At 40.5% G+C, this 17,127-nt stretch overlaps 1 protein-coding gene across 10 annotated transcripts in view; it reads left to right on the forward strand.

Moving 5' to 3' along the window:
* The window catches only part of BAZ1A (bromodomain adjacent to zinc finger domain 1A), a 228,291-nt gene extending 214,577 nt beyond the window's left edge, over window positions 1-13,714 (forward strand). For 8 of the 10 annotated variants that reach the window (XM_031669145.1, XM_031669148.1, XM_031669146.1 and 5 more), the window contains 6 exons: window positions 945-1,192; window positions 1,280-1,506; window positions 3,966-4,432; window positions 7,025-7,167; window positions 11,384-11,471; window positions 12,729-13,714. In XM_031669145.1, the coding sequence (XP_031525005.1) occupies window positions 945-1,192; window positions 1,280-1,506; window positions 3,966-4,432; window positions 7,025-7,167; window positions 11,384-11,471; window positions 12,729-12,925 (1,370 nt within the window). In that variant the 3' untranslated portion in view covers window positions 12,926-13,714. Of the gene's footprint in view, window positions 1-944; window positions 1,193-1,279; window positions 1,507-3,965; window positions 4,433-7,024; window positions 7,168-9,323; window positions 9,442-11,383; window positions 11,472-12,728 lie in introns of those variants that run through there. The other 2 variants (XM_031669151.1, XM_031669152.1) reach the window with 2 other exon arrangements.
* Window positions 13,715-17,127: the final 3,413 nt, after the last annotated feature.

Below are 17,127 nucleotides of genomic sequence, written 5' to 3' on the forward strand. Positions count from 1 at the left end.
CAGACACTTCATATGCCTTATGCGTATTATCTCATTTAATGTTTCCAACAACTCTTAGAGGCAGATACTCTCCATGTATTACAGTTGAGGAACCTGAGAGACAGATGGGTTAACTTGCCCAAGTTCATATGGGGGAGCCAGTACTCACCCCAGAGCAGACTGACTCCAAAGCCTGCATTTTCTTAACCGTTATGCTACTGCCCAAGAGGTTTTATTTGAGGATAATAGTAGGAAGTAATGGTATTATAGAACAAGATTATGTGTGGAGTCTTATATACCTTGCATGTTTTAGGAACAGTAAGGTGGTAACAATATTGAAGATTGAAATGGAAATCACACACCAGTATAAAATGACTATTGATTGATAGCATTTAATCAGATGATTAAATTTTTTAGCCCAGAAGATAAATGGTGATGTTGACTGACAGAAGGTTTCAAATGTTTCTATATAAATATTAGTGCTGAAAAATCCTTTTTGGTAGTATTCACATTGTTTTTACTTACCACAATTTTAAAACTATTTTCTTAGAGATAGAAGATATTTAATTTGGAGAACAGTCCATCTTTTATGAGATGAGGAATTAACATACTTCATTCAAGTGAATAGTAACTTAGACTTGGAATCATATGTAACCAGTTTTTAAAATTAGATCAAGATTTGATACAAAGACTAGATTGAGAACACATTGTCTGAATTATTTTTCTCTTTAGCTATTAAAATCCCTTAGCATTTGATTTATGAATTTAAGTAATTCCTTATGCCATAAACGAGATGTGGCTCAGCAAATATTTTCCATGAGATTTTTGTTTTTAATATCAGCATGGTCTTTTTGTTAAGTATCAGAAGAAAAGAAATGTAAAATCTAACCTGTGTTTACCAACTATTTCTAGGAAGATTACTAGGTTTGCCTAAAAATTGTAATCACTTTCCCTTTTCATTTAAGATGCCAGTGACAGTGGGCGTTCTTATAAAACAATTCTGGACCGTTGGAGAGAGTCTCTCCTTTCTTCTGCTAGTCTGTCCCAGGTTTTTCTTCACCTATCCACCTTGGATCGTAGTGTGATTTGGTCTAAATCTATACTGAATGCGCGCTGCAAGATATGTAGAAAGAAAGGCGATGCTGAAAACATGGTTCTTTGTGATGGCTGTGATAGGGGTCATCATACCTACTGTGTTCGACCAAAGCTCAAGGTATTTTTTTCTTCTTATCAGATTAGAAATGAGACATTAAGATTTTGAGCAATAGATGATTAATGATCATTTATGTGATTTGTTCAGACTGTGCCTGAAGGAGATTGGTTTTGTCCAGAATGTCGACCAAAGCAACGTCCTAGAAGACTCTCCTCTAGACAGAGACCATCCTTGGAAAGTGATGAAGATGTGGAAGACAGTATGGGAGGTGAGGATGATGAAGTTGATGGTGATGAAGAAGAAGGTCAAAGTGAGGAGGAAGAGTATGAGGTAGAACAAGATGAAGATGACTCTCAAGAAGAGGAAGAAGTCAGGTAAGTCCTAACATGTAATAAAATGAGTCAGTAGGTCTTAGTTAGACAATTTCTCCACTATTCAAATACAAATGGAATAGTTAGGGTCTGTAACTTAGTTTAAAACTAATACATAGGCTGGGCACGGTGGCTTATGCCTGTAATCCCAGCACTTTAGGAGGCCAAGGCAGGCAGATCACCTAAGGTCAAGAGTTTGAGACCAGCCTGGCCAACATGGTGAAACCCCGTCTCTACTAAAAATAGAAAAATTAGCCAGGGTGTTGGTGGGCACCTGTAATCCCAGCTACTCGGGAGGCTGAGGTAGGAGAACTGCTTGAACCCAGGAGGCGGAGGTTGCAGTGAGCTAACGGATCACGCCATTGCACTCCAGTCTGGGTGACAAGAGCGAGACTCCATCTCAAAACAAACAAACGAAAAAACTAACGTATAGTGGCCTGAAGTTACCCTTGCTTTTTATGTATTATAAACATTCAAAAATATTCCCAAGGGAGTATTGATAATTTGGGGAATCTCAGAGTGATAAATGCCAAGAAGCACACTGTATTTTTATACTTCTGCCACCTTAGCACCTGGAAACAGCTTCTATATTACCATATAACTAAGTATTCTGCAGCTTAGCATGCTGTGTCATTCAGGCCTAGTGAATGAGTGTGGAGCCTGGATATTCCTTCTGTGGCAACACTGGGGCAGTCTCCCCTTACTTGAACCTCTGGTTGAGGGCTGAAATAAAGGGATATTTATATCCACAAGGTAGATATACAGGCGTACCTCAAAGATATTGCCGTTTCAGTTGCAGACCACAGCAATAAAGCAAGTTACAAATTTTTTTTGGTTTCCCAGGGCATATAAAAATTATGTTTACATTACACTATAGTCTCCTAAGTGTGCAGTAGCACTATGTCTTACATTTCTATACCTTAATTTAAAAATAATGTATTGCTAAAATATGCTAACAGTCATCTGACAGAGACACAAAAAGTGAGCTCATGCTGTTGGAAAAATTATGCCAATAAAGTTGCTTGAGGCAGAATTGCCACAAACCTTCAGTTTGTTTAATTAAAAAAAAAAAAAAAAACTTTATAATTGTAGCATGCAGTGAAGCCCAAAGCACTATATATAATGAGGTGTGCCTATGTCTAACCGGTAGCTATAAGCTAGACAGATCTACTAGGGGTTTTCTGTCAGCAGGCCTGACCATAGCCAGTCACATAAGGGAAGTCATTGTGCTCCTTGTTCTATCATCCCCCTCCCCCCGGCTTGTTGTTTTTTAAACATTTGAACCCCATTCTTGTGGAAGCAGGAAAATGAGTATGAAGCAAGGCAACCTAGAACTGTCAAAGTACAAAAGGACCACAGTTGGAGAAGTTAAGATAGAGCCACCACATCTGTTTTAAACAAGGTTTTAAGAAATACCAGCTAGAAGAGCCATCTTTCCTGTAGCTTGTGAAGGCAATATTATGTTAGGCATAAAGATAATAAAGAATGTGGAAAATTCTTGCAAGTACATGGGATAAACTGGAAGTCCAGGTATATGGGGAGAGGAATAATGAGTTAATGGAGGTGTTGCATTCTTTTAATTAAGGACAGTTAAAAGATTAAATATAGTTTTATAGTCAGAATCAGAAGACAACAGAGAGGTTCTTGGCGTGGTATTCAGGAACCACAGGTTCAAGGCCCACTTCATTGACAGCCATTGGCTAAAACTGTAGGTTACCTCAGTATCAATGATAATGAAAGGTGGTAGTCTCCTGTAGCAAAAAGAAACAAAAGAATTTCATTTTAAGATTACTTCATTACTCTTTAAGTTTTCCAATATGATTGACTAAGTCTATTTGTTGGTTCTCCTGAGCATTTTATTACAATTTATCAGAATTTAGGACTTAATTTTCATAATGATGTCCTGAAGTTACCAAGAAGATATCAACTGGGCATGGTGGCTCATGCCTCTAATCCCAGCACTTTGGGAGGCCGAGGCAGGCAGATCGCCTGAGTCCAGGAGTTTGAGACCAGCCTGGGCAACATAGCAAAACCCCATCTCTACAAAAAACTACAAAAATTAGCCAGGCATGGTGGGGCACACCTAGCTACTCAGGAGTCTGAGATGGGAGGAGCACCTGATCACAGGGAGGTCAGACTGCAGTGAGCCGTGATCGTGCTACTGCACGCCAGCCTGTGTGATAGTGATACTCTGTCTCAAAAAAAAAAAGAAAAGAAACTATAAAATATTCTCTTTGCAGATAATTCTCTTCACATTTCAAAGAAATACATGAAAGCACATTTTAGATTCCCTTGAAAACTTAAAACTTATTGACTCTTCAAGGAATTGAGTCTAGGATAAGTCTCAGTTTATATAGAAAATTTATATAAACTCATTGGCTAAATACAACAAGGAGAATAAAGCTAATCATGTGTTCATCATTGCTCTGTACAATAATTGTGTTTTCTAACAATATTTATAGCCTACCCAAACGAGGAAGACCACAAGTTAGATTGCCCGTTAAAACAAGAGGGAAACTTAGCTCTTCTTTCTCAAGTCGTGGCCAGCGACAAGAACCTGGAAGATACCCTTCAAGGAGTCAGCAGAGCACACCCAAAACAACTGTTTCTTCTAAAACTGGTAGAAGCCTAAGAAAGATAAGCTCTGCTCCTCCTACAGAAACAAAATCTTTAAGAATTGCCAGTCGTTCTACTCGCCACAGTCATGGCCCACTGCAAGCAGATGTATTTGTGGAATTGCTTAGTCCTCGTAGAAAACGCAGAGGCAGGAAAAGTGCTAATAATACACCAGAAAATAGTCCCAACTTCCCTAACTTCAGAGTCATTGCCACAAAGTCAAGTGAGCAGTCAAGATCTTTAAATGTTGCTTCAAAACTTTCTCTCCAAGAGAGTGAATCCACAAGAAGATGCAGAAAAAGACAATCTCCAGGTATGAAGAAATCTAAACTCTTCCTTCCCTAGAAAGATTGAGTAATTTGGAAATATTGAATGTTGAGATACTTTGGATCATTTTTTAAAGTCTGTCACTAAGATACACAAAGTTGTTAGGGAACAATCTGACCTGAAGCATAATAGTCATTGAAGGGGCAACTATTTAATGAATAAAGGTAAATTATATTACTAGTGTTTCTACTAGTGAAGCAGGGTAATAAACTTGCAAATGACGTTCTGTTTTTAATGGAGATACTTGGCCAATATTTCACCAGTGTCAGGATACTACATTGTAACACATTTCACTCTCTCCTACCTTTTCCTCCTTCAAAACACACAAACTCAGCATCACCTAGACAAGCTACATCAGATGATTTGGTAAGGTTCCCATCTCAAATACTGAATTTGGGGGAAAGGGAGAGTTGGAAGCAGTAATATTTTTAGGAAGTGATGACCAGCTGTCTTTTTATTTTTTTATTTGATTGATTGACAGAGTCTAGCTCTGTTTCCCAGGCTGGAGTGCAGTGGTGTGATTTCGGCTCACTGCAACCTCTGCCTCCTGGGTTCAAGCGATTCTCCTGCCTCAGCCTCCCAAGTAGCAGGATTACAGGTATGCGCCATCACACCCGGCTAATTTTTGTATTTTTAGTAGAGACGGTTGGTTTCGCCATGTTGGCCAGGCTGGTCTTGAACTCCTGACCTCAGGTGATCCACCCGCCTCGGCATCCTAAAGTGCTGGGATTATAGGTGTGAGCCACTGCACCCAGCCTCAGCTGTCTTTTTAATTCTCATTTTTGTTTATAGTAATCATTATTCATAGACTAATCTCTTTATTCATAAAGAGATTCATAATCTCTTCCTTTCCCTTGTTTTTAACGTAAGTGGTAATAAAATTTTGATTTTTTAATTTTATTGTTAATTATACCAGTCACTCAGGCTGCTGTACAGTGGTGCAATCTGAGCTCACTGCAACCTCTGCTTCCCCGGCTCAAGCAATCCTCCAGCCCCAGCCTCCCAAGTAGCTGGGACTACAAGAATGCACCACCAAGCCTGGCTTTTGTATTCTTTGTAGAGACGGGGTCTCGCCAAGTTGCCCAGGCTGGTCTTGCACTCCTGAGCTCAAAGTTATCTGCCTGCCTTGGCCTCCCAAATGTTGGGATTATAGGTGTGTGCCACCGCACCCAGCCCGGCCCTATTTTTTTTTGTTGTTTTTTAAATGAAGTTAAACACAAAAAATGCCACTGTTTCTCCAAAAAAAAAAAAAAAAAAAGCCACTGTTCTTCAAAGAATTTTAGATAACGTTATATTGCATTATTCAGATATGTAGCAGGATTAAGGAATTCATTGGTGAAAGAATGGCACGTAATCTGTTAATGCAGTCACCAGATTGTCAAGTTTTTTAGGGGAAGTGTCATAATTTTGCACCAGTCAGGATCTAATTTAGCTTTTCCTATCCCCTTATCTCTTTTGCTTTTCCCCAATTCTCCAAGCTATTTGGAGAAATAATATACTTGAAACATTTTTACTGAAAAAACTAGGAAGAAAATTTTTTTGTTTTCATTGATTTGTGAAATGGCTAAGCCTAGTACTAAAGAGAAATAAAAGGGGAAATGTGTGGATCTACACCGCAAGGAGAGAATTTATACATCTGAATATATATATGGACTATACTACCCTTTCTACCAATGCATATACTTTAGATTTCATTATACTATACCTGTCTTAGGTCTGTGAGAAAGCATTTTGCTTTTAGAACATTATCTAGACATTAAAATTAAGATCTGTGGCTGAGCACAGTGGCTCATACCTATAATCCCAGCACTTTGGGAGGCCGAGGTGGGCGGATAACTTGAGGTCAAGAGTTCGAGACCAGCCTGGCCAACATGGTGAAACCCCGTCTCTACTAAAAATACAAAAATTAGCTGGGTGTGGCAGCAGGCACCTGTAATCCCAGCTACTCGAGAGGCTGAGGCAGGAGAATCGCTTGAACCCGGAAGGCAGAGGTTGCAGTGAGCCAAGATCATGCCACTGCACTCCAGCCTGGGCAACAAAGCAAGACTCCGTCTCAAAAATAAAATAAAATAAAATAAAATAAATAAATAAATAAAATTAAGATCTGTAAGAATAATCTTTTACTTTACCGGTGAAAATTGCTTTTCCGTTATGCAAGGTAATTTATATGTAAGCCTAGTTTCTAGATCTGAAGAGGTTACTTTCTGAAGGATATGCTTTAGGAAATACTAGAGAATTGCTTAGTTTCAGTTAACTGTAGCTGAAAAGTATTTTTAATAAAATTGAGTAAAAATCATCCAAAAACTTTGTGTTCTAGATTTTTCTTTTGCATTACACTCTGAAAATCTGTTCCCAATGAATGTGTAATGCAATTGGACATTTTTAAGATCAAAAAGGAAATAATAAATATTTGGTCTGATTTTGGTCAGATTTTCGTGTCTCCCAGAAAATAGTTAACATCTCAGTGTATGAAGCGTCTGTTTTCTGTTGGAATTTGGTATTTATATATCCCGTTTGGCTTGTAGTGAACAAATATTTTGCTTTGTTATCACCTAAAATGTTGTAATTATTTACTCAGAGTCATCGCCTGTGACACTGGGTCGAAGGAGTTCTGGCCGACAGGGAGGAGTTCATGAATTATCTGCTTTTGAACAACTTGTTGTAGAATTGGTACGACATGATGACAGCTGGCCTTTTTTGAAACTTGTTTCTAAAATCCAGGTAATTACTAGACTTGATAAAATGTATTCATGTATATTATCTGATTTAGTCCATGTGACAACTTTGAAGTAGTCAAAACACCTGTTACTCACTGTCTAGTTTTTTTTGTTGTTGTTGTTGTTTTTCTGAGAAGGAGTCTCGCTCTGTCGCCTAGGCTGAGGGCAGTGGCGTGATCTCGGCTCACTGCAAGCTCTGTCTCCCGGGTTCAAGCGATTCTACTGCCTCAGCCTCCTGAGTAGCTGGGATTACAGGTGCACACCACCACACCTGGCTAATATTTGTATTTTTAGTAGAGACGGGGTTTCACCATGTTGGTCAGTCTGGTCTCGAACTCCTGACCTCGTGATCTGCCCACCTTGGCCTCCCAAGGTGGTGGGATTACAGGCGTGAGCCACTGCACCTGACCATGTCTATTTCTTAGGTGTTTTTAGAGGCACAGTTTCTGTCACCCAGGCCGGAGTTCAGTGGCATACTTTGATTCGCTGTAGCCTCAACCTCCTGAGCTCAAGTGATCCTCCAACTTAGCCACTTGAGTAGTTGGTACTACAGGCACATGCCACCAGGTCCAGCTTTTTTTTTTTTTTTTTTTTTTCCTTTGAGGCGAAGTCTCGCTCTGTTGCCCAGGTTAGAGTGCATAGAGTGCAGTGGCGTGATCTCAGCTCACTGCAACCTCCGCCTCCCGGGTTCAAGCGATTCTCCTGCCTCAGCCTCCCAAGTAGCTGGGACTACGGGCGCGTGCCACCACGTCCAACTAATTTTTTGTATTTTTGGTAGAGACAGGGTTTCACCATGTTGGCCAGGATGGTCTTGATCTCCTGACCTCATGATCCGCCCGCCTCGGCCTCCCAAAGTGCTGGGATTACAGGCGTGAGCCACCGCGCCCAGCCCTGTTTTTTTTTTTTTAAGAGACAGGGTCTCACTTCATTGCCAGACTGGTCTTGAATGTCAGTTCCTATATTGAAAACAATAGAGTTGGCTGGGCACTGTGACTCATGCCTGTAATCCCAGCACTTTGGGAGGCCGACGTGGGCAAATCACAAGGTCAGGAGATCGAGACCATACTGGCTACCACAGTGAAACCCCATCTTTACTAAAAATACAAAAAAATTAGCCGGGTGTGGTGGCAGGCGCCTGTAGTCCCAGCTACTCAGGAGGCTGAGGCAGGAGAATTACTTGAACCCGGGAGGCAGGGGTTGCAGTGAGCCAAGATAGTGCCATTGCACTCCACACTCCAGCCTGGGCAACAATAGTGAAACTCCATCTCAAAAAAAAAAAAAGAAAGAAAAGAAAACAATAGAGTTAGTCAGCTCAGTCCCTTCTAATTTTGTGACTGATTCTTTTTTTTTTTTTTTTTTTTTTTTGGAGATGAAGTCTTGCTTTTGTCCCCTGGCTGGAGTGCAATGGCGTGATCTCGGCTCAATGCAACCTCCGCTTCCCGGGTTCAAGCGATTCTCTTGCCTCAGCCTCCCGAGTAGCTGGGATTACAGGGGCCTGCCACCACACCCAGCTAATTTTTGTATTTTTATTAGAGACAGGGTTTCACCATGTTGGCCAGGCTGTTCTCGAACTCCTGACCTCAGGTGGTCTGCCCGTCTCGGCCTCCCAAAGTGCTGAGGTTACAGGCATGAGCCAGCGCACCCAGCCTTTTTTTTTTTTTTTTTTTGAGATGGAGTCTTGCTCTTGTTGTCCAGTTGGAGTGCAATGGCGTGGTCTCGGCTCACTACAACCTCCGCCTTCTGGGTTCAAGCAATTCTCCTGCCTCAGCCTCCCGAGTAGCTCAATTACAGGCACCTGCCACCACACCTGGCTAATTTTTGTATTTTTAGTAGAGATAGGTTTCACCATGTTGGCCGGCTAGTCTCGAACTCCTACCCTCAGGTAATCCATGCGTCTCAGCCTCCCAAAGTGCTGGGATTACAGGCGTGAGCCACCATGTAATAAGTCAGCCATGACTGATTCTTTATAAATAATGATGGTGTGTTACAATGACCTCAATGTTTTTGTTCTATGTAATGAATATGTATAGAGTTAATTGAGTACCATTAATCATTTTTCTTATGTAAAGCAGTGGTTCTCAAACTACTGCATGCATCAGAATCATTTGGAGGGCTTGCTAAAACATAGATTCCTGAGCCCCAGAGTTTTTGATTCATTAGGTCTGGAATGATGTCTGACACTTGGATTTCTGGCAAGTCCCCAGATGATGCTGATGGTCCTGGTCCAGAGAGCACATTTTGAGAAACACTGATATAAAAGGTATTCTGGGCCAGGTGTAGTGGCTCACGCCTGTAATCCCAACAATTTGGGAGGCCAAGGGGGTAGATCATCTAAGGTCAGGAGCCAGCCTTGCCCTGAAACCCCATCTCTACTAAAAATGCAAAAATTAGCTGAGCATGGTGGTGCATGCCTGTAATCGCAGCTACTCAGGAGGCTGAGGCAGAATCGCTTGAACCCAGGAGGCAGAAGTTGCAGTGAGTCAAGATCACACCATTGCACCCCAGCCTGGGCAAGACTCTGTCTCAAAAAAAAAAAAAAAAAAAAATAGGTATTCTGTCTGGGTGCATGTGTCACACCTGTAATCTCAATAGTTTGGGGCTGGGCACAATGGCTCACACCTATAATCCCAGCACTTTGGGAGGCTGAGGCGGGTGGATCACGAGGCCAAGAGATAGAGACCATCCTGGCTAACATGGTGAAACTCCCCATCTCTACTAAAAAAACAAAAAATTAGCCAGGTGTGGTGGCAGGCACCTATAGTCCAGCTACTTGGGAGGCTGAGGCAGGAGAATGTCATGAACCCGGGAGGCGGAGCTTGCAGTGACCCAAGATTGTGCCACTGCGCTCCAGCCTGGGTGACAGAGTGAGACTCCGTCTCAAAAAAAAAAAAAAACCAGTTTAGGAGGCTGAGGCAGGTGGATTGCTTGAGCCCAGGAGTTTGAGACCAGCCTAACCAACATGGTCAAACCTTGACTCTACAAAAAACACACACACACACACACAAAATTAGCTGTGTGTGGTGGTGCATGACTTTAGTCTCAGCTACTTGGGAATCTGAGGCAGGAGGATCACTTGAGCTTGGAAGGTGGAGGTTGCAATGAGCCAAGATACCACCACCACACTCCAGCCTGGGTGACAGGGCAAGACCCTGTCTCCAAAGGAAAAATAAAAAAGATAGGTATTCTTGGGTAACAGTGATGGCGTAATCAAACTGAAGGATATGAGATGGTGTTGTAGTTAGGTTATATATATATGGCAGAATGTGATCTGTTATATAGCAAAAATAGAACAGTGTTATGGTCCTGTAATAGAAGTTACCATGGTATTACAGAAGTAGAGAGGACAGAGATTGATTTGAGTATTTCAGAGGGACAAAATAATAATTAGAACGCTTTTTAAGGAGAACTATTTGGAACGGGTCATTGAAGAAAGATAGAATTTCAACAGTAAGAAATGGAGTAAGGATGTTTCAGGGAAAAAGGAATATATTATACGGTAGACACCCAGAAATGAGAATATGGTGAATGGTGGATGGTTTGAATGAGGCTGGGTTAGAAAGTCTCAGACACACAAATGTATTATAAAGGGCCTCACTCACCAGTGTGAGGTAAAGGTTTCTGAATGAAGAAGTGACATCATCAGAATTCTACTTTGAGATTTCTAGAGCAAGAATGAGAAGGATTAATTACTATTGAATAGCATTAAAAAATTAAATCTTAGTTTGACTCGTTTGACTCATTTTGCCTGGGTAATTTTTGTCCTAAATTACACTTTGCTACATACATTTTATTATTACAAATGCAGTAATGCGCATTGAAAAAATTTTTTTTCTTTTGGTCACAGGCGACAATGGTGTGTGTGTGTGTGTGTGTATGTATATATATATATACATACACACACACAGATATATATAGAAAGAGATCTATAGACATACTTATATAGACATGTGTGTGTATATATATCTATATATCTACATAGAAGGGAGAGAGCCATGAGCAAGATCATTTTTTCATTTCACAATAAATTAACATTTTTAATGATACCACATAGGCTTCTACAATATGGTATTTATTGAAAATATATTACATGATTTTAGCAGACCACTAGTATTCAGAGGTTAATATTGAGTTGCTTTTTTAGTGCAAAACTTTTAGTTATTTGAACACTTCTTTCCAGTTAAGTTTTCTGTGTGGAGAGAGATATTTGAATTATTTTACAGGTCCCAGACTACTATGACATCATCAAAAAGCCCATTGCCTTAAATATAATTCGTGAAAAAGTGAATAAATGTGAATATAAAATAGCATGTAAGTAATTTGTTTTTCTTTGATATTTATTTTTCTAAGGCATTCTGTTATAGCATCTTTGATACTTATTTTTGTTTAAAGAGGTAGAGGCTGTTTTTCTCTTATTAAAAGGATGTGTCTTGATGCAGTTGTATAGATGGCATCCCATGAGGTTCCACAAGTACTTATTAGTGTATGTGGGGATGAAAGGTGGATTAGGATCAAGTAAGTTAAAGATATTTTATAGATCTGATCTTACTCAAAGAAGTTCTTTATAATCACATAATGTATATGATCACATAATTGGATAGTTTCAATAAAACAATTTTTAAGTATTTACAGTTAAACAGTTTTAAGCCTCAGTTCTGCTACCTTGTTTCAGAATCTTTTTTCTTTTCTTCTTCTTTTTTTTTTTTTTTTTTTTTTTTTTTTTTTTTTGAGACAGGTCTCACTCTGTTGCCCAGGCTGGAGTGCAGAGGCAAAATTTTGGTTCACTGCAGCCTTGACCCCACAGACTCAAGCTGTCCTCCCACCTCAGCTTCCCAAGTAGCTGGGACCTCAGGTGCAGGCCACCATGCCTCTCCTTTTTTTTTTTTTTTTTTTTGAGATGGAGTCTTGCTCTGTGGCCCAGGCTGGAGTGCAGTGGCGCAGTCTAGGCTCACTGCAACCTCTGCCTCCCAGGTTCAAGTGATTCTTCTGCCTCAGTCTCCCGAGTAGCTGGGATTACAGATGCCTGCCACCACGCCTGGCTATTTTTGTATTTTTAGTAGAGATGGGGTTTTACCATGTTGGCCAGGCTGTTGTCGAACTCCTGGACCTCAGGTGATCTGTCTGCCTCGGCCTCCCAAAGTGCTGGGATTACAGGCATGAGCCACTGTGCCTGGCTAATTTTTTGTAGAGATGCAGTTTCACTGTCTTGCCCAGGCTGGTCTCGAACTCCTGACCTCAAATGATCCTCCCGCCTCGGCCTCCCAAAGTCCTGGGATTACAGGCTTGAACCACCACAACTGGCTAATTTTTCTGTTTTTTGTAGAGATGGGGTTTTGCTATATTGCCCAGGATGGTCTTGAACTCCTGAGCTCAAGTGATCCTCCTGCCTCAACCTCCCAAGTGCTGGGATTACAGATGTGAGCCACCATGCCTAGCCAGAGTCTTCTCTTTCTAAAGAAAAAAGTGGGCCTCCATTTTATTAAGATTTCCAGATATGATACAATAATTATATTTATTGCAATTTATGTAGTTTCATTCTAATCTTTTTTGCTCTCTTTCCCTTTCTAGCTGAGTTTATTGATGATATTGAGTTAATGTTTTCGAACTGCTTTGAATACAACCCTCGTAACACAAGTGAGGCAAAAGCTGGAACTAGACTTCAAGCATTTTTTCATATTCAGGCTCAAAAGCTTGGACTCCACATCACACCCAGTAATGTGGACCAAGTTAGCACACCACCGGCTGCGAAAAAGTCACGAATCTAAGTTTGTCCTTCTAAAGGATATATTTGAAGAAAAACAAATTGTTCATGAAAATGGAACATTAAATCATGCTCTAAAGCAGACATATATGTATAAAGCAATAACAGCTGATTGACCACATGAAAGTGTGGCCTGCACTGTATTCTCAGTTTTAATATTAAGCACTCAGGAGAATGTAGGAAAGATGTCCTTTGCTACAGTTTTGTTCAGTATCTAGTAAGTTTGATAGATGTATTGGATACAGTACTGGTTTACAGAGGTTGTTGTACATTTTTGAGATCATTCATGTGTCCAGAGATCTTGGAAAATATTTTTTCACTCATGACTTTTGTTATTGATGATTTTTTGTAAAGTTGTGGTATTAAGGGAGAGTTATCTACATGGATGAGTCTTCTGCTATAGCACAGTTTAGAAAAGGTGTTTATGTCTTAATTGTTTAATGAGTACATTCTTTCAACACTATACATGAATGAATCCAATCTCATATCCTTGAAGTGCTGTACCAGTGCTGGCTGCAGGTATTAAGTCCAAGTTTGTTAACAAGATATTTATTTAGTATTGAAAGTAATTTGTGAATTTGTTTTGTATTTATAAAATTTGTACCTGGAAAATGTTCCTTAATGTTTTAAACCTTTTACTGTGTTTTTATTCCTCTAACTTCCTTAATGATCAATCAAAAAAAGTAACACCCTCCCTTTTCCCTGACAGTTCTTTCAGCTTTACAGAACTGTATTATAAGTTTCTATGTACAACTTTTTAACTGTACAAATAAAATAACATTTTTTCAAGAAATCTGGAATTCTGTAATCTTTACAATCAGATTTGGACTTTTGCACGTGATACAAACAGACCATAGGAACCAACGTTTTGTTGTACCTGAGTCTCTATAGCAGTAATTTGCTGCTTTTTCTGCCCAAACCCTTGAGGAGTCAGATCCAGCTCATCAAAAACAGTAACATGATGTGCATGGATTCTCATTAAAAAGAGGAGAGAAAGTTTGGAATACACTTACGTAGTTGAGAAACACTCTGGAAATTGAAGTTTTTATGCATATATACACATAAAAGGAGATATTTCTTAGGTATGGAAGACATACAGGGGGCTTCAGTTTTGTAGCCTACTTTTCCTTTTGAGGATGCAAAAGGCAGGTGTCTTCCCTATTCTCTAGGACTTTTTGGTAGGCGGGAGAGAGAACCTTCCCTCTGTTTCCTTAAAATCCTGAAGATACTGCATTATTATTTAATTAATTTACGTGGAAGTGTATCCATCTTTCTCATGTAGTTTGAGATTATCACTTTTCTAGATTCTTCACATGAATATATCTACAACTGTAACTTTTGGTATATTTGTATAATTTTATATGCCATAATTAAATTTCTTAGAAAAGTTTACTTAATAGCATTTAAATATCAAGACAATTCTGAAAATACAATTACATTTTAAAGTAAATTATCTGATTACTTAATCTTCATTTTTTTTAAATAAAATTTTAATTTTTTTAGAATAGAGACAAGGTCTTGCTGTGTTGCCCAGACTAGTCTTGAACTCCTGAGCTCAAAGTGATCTGCCTGCCTTGAACTCCCAAAGTGCTGGGATTACAGGTGTGAGCCACTGTGCCCAGTCAATATTCTTCATTTTTTAATGTTAATAACAAGCAATTTTTATGTTAGCTTTTCTTCTACACAATTAACACTAAGGAACTATTTCTGACCAACTATGAAATTATTCAATCTGCAAGTCAGTCATAAAATTTGCAATTTATTTACCATTTCTCAGACTGAGTTAAAATAAGACATTACCTTAATTTTTTCTTTTTTTTTCTTTCTTTTGTTTTTTTTTTTCTTTGAGATGGGGTCTTGGCTGCGTTGCCCAGGCTGGAGTGCAGTGGCATGATCTTGGCTCACTGCAACCTCCACCTCCTGGGTTCAAGTGATTCTCCTGCCTCAGCCTCCCGAGTGGCTGGGATTACAGCCATGTGCCACCACATCCAGCTAATTTGTTGTATTTTTAGTAGAGACAGGGTTTCACCATATTGACCAGGCTGATCTCGAACTCCTGACCTCAAGTGATCCACCGGCCTCGGCCTCCCAAAGTGCTGGATTAGAGGCATGAGCCACTGCACCTCGTCTCAACTTATTTGTAAATTCTTTTCCCCATCACCTGCAATGGGATTTATCTTGTCCTGCATGATCTGACACTGTTCTGCAGGCCTCATCTATCACCTTGCACCATATCACCTATGTATTAGTTCCTGCACACTGGACTCTATTGTTTCTGGATATTGGGACTCTTGTAAGACTATGCCCTCTGACTTGCTGTGCTTTCTGCCTGAAATGTCTTTCTACCTCCACTTCACCAGGAGGAAGCAAATAACCTAAAAACCTGTTAAAAACACCCAGAAGAGAGTTTCTGTTTGAGATGATGAACAGTCCTGGAAATGGATAGTGATGATAGTTGCACAACAATGTATACTTAAGGCCAACGAATTGTACACTTTAAGATGATTAAATCACACCTGTAATCCCAGCACTTTGGGAGGCTGAGGCAGGCAAATCGCTTCAGCCCAGGAGTTTGAGATCAGCCTGGGCTATATGGCAAAACCCTGTCTCTGCAAAAAATAGCCCAGTGTGGTGCACACCTGTGGTCCCAGCTATGCAGGAGGCAGAGGTGGGAGAATTGCTTGAGCCTGGGAGGCTGAAGCTACAGTGAGCCGTGATAGTGCCACTGTACCCCAGCCTGGGCAACAGAGCAAGACCCTATCTCAAAAAAATATTTTAAAAAAGATAATTACAGTGGTAAATGTATTGATTTATTTATGAAACAGGGTCTTACTCTGTTGCCCAGGCTGGAGTGCAGTGGCTCAATTATAGCTCACTACAGCCTCAAAACTCCTGAGCTCAAACAATCTTCCTGCCTCAGTCTCCCCAGTAACTAGGACTAAAGTGCATGCCACCATGCCCAGCTAATTTTAAAATTTTTTGTAGAGATGAAATCTTGCTATGTTGCCCAGACTGCTCTTGAACTCCTGCCTTCAAGCTGTCCTCCCACCTCAGTCTTCCAAAGTTCTGGGAGTATAGGCACGAATCACCATACCCAGCCTAAATTAAATTTTTTTTTTTTTTTAATTGAGACAAAGTTTCGTTCTTGTCCCCCAGGCTGGAGTGCAATGGCGCGATCTCGGCTCACTGCAACCTCCGCCTCCCAGGTTCAAGCAGTTCTCTTGCCTCAGCCTCCCAAGTAGCTGGGATTACAGGCGCCCGCCACCATGCCCAGCTAATTTTTGTATTTTTAGTAGACACATGATTTCACCATGTTGGCCAGGCTGGTCTCAAACTCCTGACCTCAGCTGATCTGCCCACCTCAGCCCCACAAAGTGCTGGGGTTACAGGCATGAGTCACCGTGCCCAGCCTAAATTGTTTAAATACCTAGAAATGCTAAGTAAAATACTACAAGCATCTTATCTGATTAAATTCATAGCTAAGTGCACTTGAGAGACAAACTATTCTAGTAGTCACATGAGCTGAAGCCGATGCTCTCCTGGTTGTGGAGTGGCAGGTGCCACAGCCCATTAAGGGGAGTTCGATAGTCTCAACATTCCAGGGACTTAGGTTTTAAAACCTGTGTGGAGACAGGAGATAGGCCCTGGGACTCACTCATATCAGGATTGAACTGAAAACCCACATAAAACTGGAACCCACGTAGGAGTATACCTTTATTGAGAATGTGTGCTGGAAAAAAATCTGCCAATATGTAGTCCAAAAACCTAGGAGAAAATCTGCTTTAAAAAGTGGTCCTGGCTACTCTGGGCTCACTGCAAATAAAAAAAAAAAAAAAAACGTGGTCCCAGGTCAGGGTGCGGTGGCTCACACTTGTAATCCCAGCACTAGGAGGCCAAGGCAGGTAGATCACCTGAGGTCAGGAGTTCAAGACCAGCCTGGCCAACATGGCGAAACCCCATCTCTTATTATACAGAATTAGCCAGGTGTGGTGGCACATGCCTGTGTAATCCCAGCTACTTGAACCCAGGAGGCAGAGGTTGCAGTGAGCCGAAATCACACCACGCCACTCCAGCCTGGGTGACAGAGCAAGACTCCATCTCAAAAAAAAATTTAAATAAGTGGTCTTTAGACAGACTTCCACTTCTGGTAAGACAAAGTAGGCATCTTCTCTCCTATTCCTCCCACTCAGTATAACTAAAAACCCT

This window comes from Papio anubis, chromosome 7, assembly GCF_008728515.1.
Source record: "Papio anubis isolate 15944 chromosome 7, Panubis1.0, whole genome shotgun sequence".
Taxonomy (NCBI): domain Eukaryota; kingdom Metazoa; phylum Chordata; class Mammalia; order Primates; family Cercopithecidae; genus Papio; species Papio anubis.